Source organism: Gekko japonicus, unplaced genomic scaffold (assembly GCF_001447785.1).
Source record: "Gekko japonicus isolate JY-2015 unplaced genomic scaffold, Gekko_japonicus_V1.1 scaffold1098, whole genome shotgun sequence".
NCBI lineage: Eukaryota > Metazoa > Chordata > Lepidosauria > Squamata > Gekkonidae > Gekko > Gekko japonicus.
In genome coordinates, this window is record NW_015160244.1 from 280,370 (window position 1) to 288,679 (window position 8,310).

Sequence of the window (8,310 nt, forward strand, 5' to 3'; positions counted from 1 at the left end):
GACTCCTCCACATGCAGCTGCTGGTGTGACCTTGGGTCAGTCACAAGTTCTCTCAGAGCTGTTCTCTCACGGGCAGTTCTCAAGAGAGCTCTCTCAGCCCCACCTACCTCACAAGGTGTCTATTGTGGAGAGGGGAAGGGAAAGAAATTTGTAAGCCACTCTGAGACTCCTTTGAGTAGTGAAGGACGGGGTATACATCTAATCTTTTTTTCTTCCCCCCTCGCGCTTGGTTTTGACAAGGATCGGCTTTGCAATCGCCCGCCGCCTAGGCCAGGATGGAGCTCACGTAGTCGTGAGCAGCCGAAAACAAGCCAACGTGGACCAGGCCGTGGCAGAGCTGCAGAAGGAGAACCTGAGCGTCTCAGGGCTGGTGTGTCACGTGGGGAAGGCCGAAGACAGGCAGCGCCTGATCGATGTGGTGAGCGTGTGGGTCTTTGAGGCTGCATGCGCATGTGGAAAAACCTTTTTGTTTCTGTACACCGAGGGCCCTCGAGCTCAAGGGTTTAGGGGACTGACTTAGAGGGTTGGGGCTCCTCTGCCAGACGCTCGCTAATGACAGGTGGTCTTCCAGTGAGGACAACTGACCAGTCGTGTACCACAAAATGGCCGTCGGCATGTTCAGCTCACACAGGGCGACGGTGTTACAGTGCGCACCCTATAACAGTTCCCAGAACCCTCAGCAACATGTGAAAATTCAATGGCGATCATGCAGGGGTTTCTCCTGTGGAGGCCTTACCAGGCGACGGCTGATGGTGTGCTCGTTGAGGGGTAGCGAAACCATGCCACTGTTGTTGTCGCCATCTTGGCGTGTGCCTCTTCCTGTGTCCTGCTCTCATGCCCCTGCGCCGCCATGCTATGAGGAAGCCAGAGAGGACAGTAACCGGCCTGCAGGCCGGCTGGCCTTCCTCCCTTCCCGAGCCTCTTCTTTCCTCACCCAGCCCAAGGAACTTCCATGAGGTCATGGAGGCCACCAGAGGGTGCGTTCAGGGGTGGCGACTACTTTGTGCCCCTCAGCTTCTAGCTGGTAGTGTACATATGTTCGACAGCGGCCACAGATCAAGGTCTAACCAAACATCTGAGGTAATGGTGGGCCTCCAAGTGTACTTGTGGAAAACGTCACACCCAGTTAGGCCCAGAGGCCTGAGGTGGATTTGTCACATCCAGTTCGGCTGCCTGTGGGCCTAACAGGATGTGACAAATCCACCTCAAGCCAATTTGGGGCACTGTTTAAGCTCACGGACGGATCTGAGTTGTGGGTCGTGATCCAGCGGGAAGTTCCCTCACGCGAGCTGCATCATGCGAGAGGATGGCAGTTCAGTGGGGTTTGTGTGGAGGACCTTCCTGGAGACTGAGCTCCATGTTAAATGAGTTAAAAGGGAGACAGTGCCAAGTGCTTTTCCGCCTCAGCCGACCAGACATCTAGGACAGACCCTGATCGCCCGCCCCACCCCCCCATGTTCAGTGGACTCATGTTTCACTGGCCCAGAATCCTCCTCTTTTCTCATTTCAGGACTGGAAATATGCGCATCACTCCAGGAGTGCAGCTCCTGCTCCAGTCGCAGTTCAGGAGTAGTGCGTCTCTACCTCCTCAGCCTTTAAAGAGGAGCTTTACCCCAAATTCCTGCTCACTTGAACATCTGCAAGGGCAGAAGGGATAAACGTCCCCATTGGTGGAGAGGAGGGCTGGGGTGGCGATCCAGGACTCCAGAGTCCAAAGTGCAGGACGTGGGAGAGAGGGAGCCAAAGGACACATTGTGTGCAATTCTGTGATCCTCTGGAACCAGAGATGTTCTTATTTTTAAGCAGAATACAACTGCAGGGGCTGTGATTTAGTTGGAGGTGAGGGGGAGAGAGGTACGGTGAGCAGTGTTCCCTCTAAGCTGGGTTAGTGCGAGCTAGCTCACAGATTTTTAGTCTCCGGCTCACACCTTTTTGTCTTAGCTCCAGAAGGAGGGCTCCAGAGCAAACTAATTGATGCAGCGGCCAAATCGCTCGCTCACAACTTTAATGCCAGGAGCTCACAAAGTAGAATGTTTGCTCACAAGACTCCATAGCTTAGAAGGAGCATTGACGGTGAAGGAGGGTTGTTTAACCCCTTCCCTTCGTCTCATGTGTCCTCCGAATCTCAGCCCTACTTATTCCCCCCACACACAGTTACACACATACGAAGGACAAAAATGAGGAGGAGGGGGATTTATAGCAGTAAAACAGGTTGAGGGAGAGGAATTAATCAGCCCGTTCCCACCCTTCAAACTGTGGCCCCGGCAGATACATCCTACAAAAGAGGAAACTAAAAGAGGTTTAGAAGAGGGGCTGTGGCTCAGTAGCAGGGCACCTACTTGGCGTGCAAAAGGTTCCAGGTTCAATCCCTGGCATCTCCAGATAAAAGAAGAGAAGAAGAAGAAGAGATTGGATTTATACCCCGCTCTTCTCTACCCAAGGGAGTCTCAGAGCGGCTTACAAACCCCTTTCCCTTCCCCTCCCCACAACAGACACCCTGTGAGGGAGGTGGGGCTGAGAGAGCTCTGACAGAAACTGCTCTTTTTCAAGAACAGCTCTGACAGAACAATGGCTTGCCCAAGGTCATCCAGCAGCTGCGAGTGGAGGAGTGGGGGAATCAGACCTGGTTCTCCCAGATTAGAGTCCGCGCACTTCACCACGACACCAAACTGGCTAAAAGAGGACCAGGCAGTAGGTGATGGGAAAGACCTCCACCCGAGACCCTGGAGAGCTGCTGCCCGTCCGAGTAGACAATACGTACTTTGATGAACCAAGGGTCTGATTTCATGTGTTCTGGGGAGGGGCCATGGCTCAGTGGTAGGGCACCTACTCGGCATGCAGGAGGTCCCAGGTTCAAACCCCGGCATCTCCAGGTAAAAAAGGACCAGGCGATAAGCGATAGGAAAGACCCCCGCCTTAGACCCTGGAGAGCTGCTGCCAGTCTGAGTAGACAATACTGAACTCGATAGATTGATGGTCTGATTCAGTATATGGTAGTTTTGTATTATTCGTATCCTACGCATGCCGTGTGCTGTTCTACTCTTGGCCGTTCCCCTGTTCAGGAAGTGCCGCCTCCTTCAATGCTCCCTCTAAGCTGCGGAGTCCTTTGGGCAAACATTCTACTATGTGAACTACTGGCCTTAAAGTTGTGAGCGAGCAATTCGGCTGCTGCATCAATGAGTTAGTGTGAGCCAGCTCAGAGTTTTTTAGCCTCCGGCTCACACATTTTTGCCTCCGCTCAGGAAGGAGGGCTCCAGAGCAAACTCATGTATGCAGCAGCCAAATCGCTCGCTCACAACTTTAATGCCAGTGGCTCACGAAGTAGAATTTTTGCTCACCAGACTCCACAGCTTAGAGGGAACATTGGTTGTGAGCGAGTGATTTGGCTGCTGCATAAATTCGTTTGCTCTGGAGCCCTCCTTCCTGAGCTAAGACAAAAATGTGTGAGCCAGAAGCTAAGAAACTGTGAGCTAGCCCACACTAATTCAGCTTAGAGGGAACACTGGCTCTCCTTATATCTCCTCCCACACACCCCGAAGAGTCTTTGGTTTCATAACTGGGAGTGTGTGGGGAGGGTGGGTGGGTAGGTGGAACTCGATTCCCCCAAAGGCCTCCATTTAAGGAGCTTCCACCAAACCCGTTTATCCGCTTTCGCCTGGGATGCTCCCAGAGAGTGAGATAGATTTATCTCCTGTCAGGGCAGGAGCAACTCTGCTCCGAAATTTTAAAAGAGGCCGATCCGGGCAGGTATATTCTGTGTCAGGCTGGCTTTTTAAAGTGACATTTATTAGGCTGTGTCATTCTAAAATTCTGCTCTCCCGATTTAGGCCCTCGAGCGCCACGGGGGCATCGACATCTTGGTGTCCAACGCGGCCGTGAATCCGTTTTTTGGTAGCACCGTCGACGCCACCGAAGATGTGTGGGACAAGGTGTGAGAATTTGGAGGGAAAAATCAGGAATTTGTGTGAGAGGGCCCCTGTTCGTGTCGGGACAAATTCTGTGAGGGGAGAGAGGGGAAGGGTACGGTTGCCAGCCGACCAGGGCAAAAGCCCTGGCCTGTTTCTGTGTCTCTCATAGCAAGGTGAGGAACGACAATAGGCAAGTGCAGCTCTTTTCACAGCCCGGAGAGAAGCCTTCGCATTGTCCGTCCGAGGCACAGGGGCTAATAACAAAGTTGGCAACCGCAGGGAAGGACGCTTAAAAGTTGAGTTTCAGGAGAGAGGACCTGAGGGGTGTGGGGGAAACACCCGTCACCCCTTCCCAGCACTGCTCCGCTTGTGACGCCCAATCAGACGAAGCGGGCAGGTTGGCCTGCAGCAAAGCCTCGTGGGAAATATAGCCCACCTCAGGCCAGGAGGGTTGCCGTGGCTGCCCACAGAAAGTGGGTCATGTGACTAGGGGGCCGGAGGAACAGTGCCCCAGCACACCCCATAATGCCTCCCTCACATTGTCTGTTCCTGTCATTCTGGGCCTCAGCTACCCCTGTTTCAGGCTGGGCGGGACGTCAGGGGGGTTCCAGGCCCACCCTTCTCAGCAGCCTTCTCTGTAGGGTTCCCACCTCTGGGTTGGGAAATTCCTGGAGATTTTGAGGGTGGAGCCCCGGGGAGGGTGGGGTTTGGCGAGGGAACCCCGCAGGATATAATGCCACAGAGTCCACCATCTACAGCTGACATCTCCTCCAGGAGAACCGTTCTCTGAAGACTGGTTTTTCTCTCTTCCTCTTTCTCAGATCCTGGATATCAACGTCAAGGCCACCGCTCTGCTGGTCAAGCTGGTTGTGCCTCACATGGAGAAGAGGGGGTGAGACCCAGGGGGCGGGCCCCAGAAGAGACACCCCAGGGCAAGGGAAGCCAGACTGTGGCCCACCCACCGAGTCCTCTGTCCCCTGGACAACCTTCCACCCCTCCTGAGTGATCTTTTCCGACACAGGAATCATAAAGGCAGCCTCTGCTACCCACACCCACCCTCCTTTGCCTTTCGCTGCTGTCACACTTACTTGGGCATACTGCCCATCCAAGTTTCTAGTCCTCAGTGCTGACATTTGCAGGGTCTTGGGTCTTGCAGTGCAGTCCTAAGCAGAGGGACCCCCTTCTAAGTCCATTTGCTTCAGTGGACGTAGGACTGCACTGTGAGTGTTGTTCTGTTCTTGTCTCTAGGGAGCCCCATTTTAACCCTCTCCTTTCCGCGTGAGCTCACCCCTGCTCCTGTCGTCTCGTCTCCTCTTCTCCAACAGCAGTTCTGCTATACCTTTTTCAGAAGCCCAGCCATGGCTTTCCCCCCCTCTTGTTCTACTTTAGCACCAGGCAAGCTCTGAGGAGCTGAAATCCAGAGCAGCAAGTCGGTCTTGGAGAGAACAGGCCTCAGGATCAAGTTGGGAATTTTAGACCTTGAAACTGGTGTCAAGTAAAACAAAGTTTGAGTCCAGTGGCACCTTGAAGACTAACAAAGTTTTATTCACGGTATAAGCTTGCGTGCAAAGCACGAAAGTTTATACTTTGAATAAAACTTTGTTGGTCTTCAAGGTGCCACTGTACTCAAACTTTATTCTGGTGTGTCCAGTAAGTGGTTGTAACAGCAGTTCCCAGCACCTGGCAAAAGATTCCAGTGCTGTGCAATCCCCACCCTTTCCCAGCCTGGCTGTGAAAAAGGCCTTGATTCTGGCAGAACTCCAGGTTCCTAGTGGTTAAGTTTGGTGTAGCGGTTAAGAGCGGCGGACTCTAATCTGGCAGAGCCGGGTTTGATTCCCCCCCTTCTCCACCTGTAGCCAGCTGGGTGACCTTGGGCCAGTCATAAGTTCTCTCAGAGCTGTTCTCTCAAGAGCTGTCCTCGAAAGAGCTCTCTCAGCCCCACCTACCTCACAGGGTGTCTGTTGTGGGGAGAGGAAGGGAAGGAGATGGTAGGCCGCTCTGAAACTCCAAGGGAAGGGTGAGGTATAAATCCAATCTCTTCTTCTTAGTGGAGGGTTGGTGTCAGGTCCCCAGCTAAAACACTCTCCACACACACTCTTGGCAGTGAAATGCTTTATTAGAGATATGCTTGCTGTAGGTACAAGAACTCTTGTTAGGACTGAGGAAAACTGCGGAAACATACAGGTCATAGGTAAGCGCATGAAACCCCATACATCCATACGTCACACCTACCCCCTTAGCGTTTCTATGGCAACTTAGACAGATGATGCCCTATCTACTTTAGCCAGGCAAAAGAGTCTCCAAGGTGGATCTCATGAGAACCAACTCTCCGGGCACAACTTGAGAAATGGTTATGGCCAGGGCTTTTTTTGTAGAAAAAGCCCAACAGGAACTCATTAGCATAATAGGCCACACCCAACAGCAGAAACTCATTAGCATATTAGGCCACACCATGACAGCAAAACTCATTTGCATAATTGGCCGCACCCCCATGTTACCAGAAGTGTGGTCATCCAGCCACACCCACCTTTTGCTTCTTATTCTGCTTACTTTGTTTATTGTCAAAACCCAGGCTTTTTTTTGTAGCAGGGACTCCTTTGCATGTTAGGCCATACACCCCTAATGTAGCCAATCCTCATGAGTTCCTGCTGTTGGGTGTGGCCTATTATGCTAATGAGTTTCTGCTGGGTGTGGCCAATTCTGGAGCCAGCCGGAACTCCGTTCCTGTGCGTTCCTGCCCAAACATAGCCCTGGTATGGCTACTACTCCCCATGCACTTCCACAACATACACACACCCCTCAGGAATTCCACCCCCCCCTTCTATATGACAATGCAAAGGGAAGGGAAGTGAAACTTACAGAAACGAAAGTTAACTCGGCCTGAGCTTGACAGTTGGCATCTTTAGTAGAGGCAAGGCCCAAACCATCTTTGACTGACTTACAGGGGACTTATGGGTTGAGCCTTGAGATCTGCCAGACCGACATCTAGGGTTGCCAGTACCAAGCTGGGAAATTCCTTGAGATTTGGGGGGTGGAGTTTGAGGAGGGTGCGGTTTGAGGAGGGGAGAGAGACCCTAGCCAGGTGTAATCCCCAGACGCCATCTTCCAAAGTGGCTCTGTCATCTGGAGATCAGGTGTAAACCCAGGGGATCTCCAGCCACCACCTACAGGTTGGCAACCCCAACTCCAAAAGATCTCTATGGAAGACAGTTCCCTTGGAGGAAATCTGGAAGGAACTGAGCTCCCTCGCCCCCCCTCCCCAAACCCTGCCTTCCAAAGGTTTCACCCCCCAAAATCTCCAGGTAATTTCCCAACCCAGAGCGGCCTACCTGATCAATAACCGGCTTTCTTTCCTGGTTGTCGTAGTTAAATAACCTAGCCAGATCCCTCTTAAAGATGCTGGCTTCTCGGCCTGCTGTGGATGCGGGGGCCAGTCACGGCCCTTCACCTTCTGAGGTGGACTCTGATGCTCCGGAGATCACACTCAAAACTGGTCCCGATCAGTGTTCCCTCTAAACTAAGTTACTGCGAGCTAGCTCACAGTTTTTTAGCCTCCGGCTCACACATTTTTTTGTCTTAGCTCAGGAAGGATGGCTCGAGAGCAAACTAATTTATGCAGTAGCCAAATCTCTCGCTCGCAACTTTAATGCCAGACGCTCACAAAGTAGAATTTTTGCTCACAAGACTCCACAGGTTAGAGGGAGCTTTGGTCCCAATGTTCCTTTCCTTCATGTAGTGGTTAGGATTGGAACACGGACTCTAATCTGGGAGAACCAGGTTTGGTTCCCCACTCCTTCACATGCAGCCAGCTGGGTGACCTTAGGTCAGTTACAAGTTCTTTCAGAGCTCTTCTCTCACAAGCAGTTCTCAAAAGAGCTCTCTCAGCCCCACCTACCTCACAGGTTGTCTGTTGTGGGGAGGGGAAGGGAAAGGAGATTGCAAGCCACTCTGAGTAAAGGGCGGGGTATAAATCCAATCTCCTCCTCCTCCTTTTTCTTCTGAGTTTGTTTTTCTGATCTGCCATCACTTTGCCTTGCCTGCTTCCTGGCTCCTGAGTGGTTTCTCCTCATGCCCACCCCCTTATTAAATCCACCTTATCCCCAACCTCTTCTCCATGTCCTCCACCTGACAAAACTCCAGGGGACAGAGACCGGGTGGTTTCTGTAGCTGGCACACTGGGACCAAAATAAAATGGTGGTCATGGGGAAAGAAGGGGTTGGAAGGGAGGACTGTGAAAACAGAGGATCAAGAAAGAGAGCACCAAGAGCAGAATCTTTCTCCTTTCCTCCCCTTCCCTTCCAGGGGTGGCTCCATCGTCATCGTCTCCTCGATCGCGGCATATTCTCCGTTCCCGGTGAGTCAGCCGTGGTCTTGCCCTGCTAGACGGTCCTTTGGGGCCTAA

General features: G+C 52.4%; 1 protein-coding gene across 1 annotated transcript in view; it reads left to right on the forward strand.

The window, feature by feature from the left end:
- Positions 1 to 8,310, forward strand: part of LOC107112399 (dehydrogenase/reductase SDR family member 4-like) — a 13,084-nt gene that overhangs the window by 683 nt on the left and 4,091 nt on the right. Inside the window, exons 2-5 of the mRNA XM_015413528.1 lie at positions 241 to 418; positions 3,828 to 3,929; positions 4,730 to 4,800; positions 8,211 to 8,262. Coding sequence (XP_015269014.1) covers positions 241 to 418; positions 3,828 to 3,929; positions 4,730 to 4,800; positions 8,211 to 8,262 — 403 coding nt within the window. The remainder of the gene's footprint in view (positions 1 to 240; positions 419 to 3,827; positions 3,930 to 4,729; positions 4,801 to 8,210; positions 8,263 to 8,310) is intronic.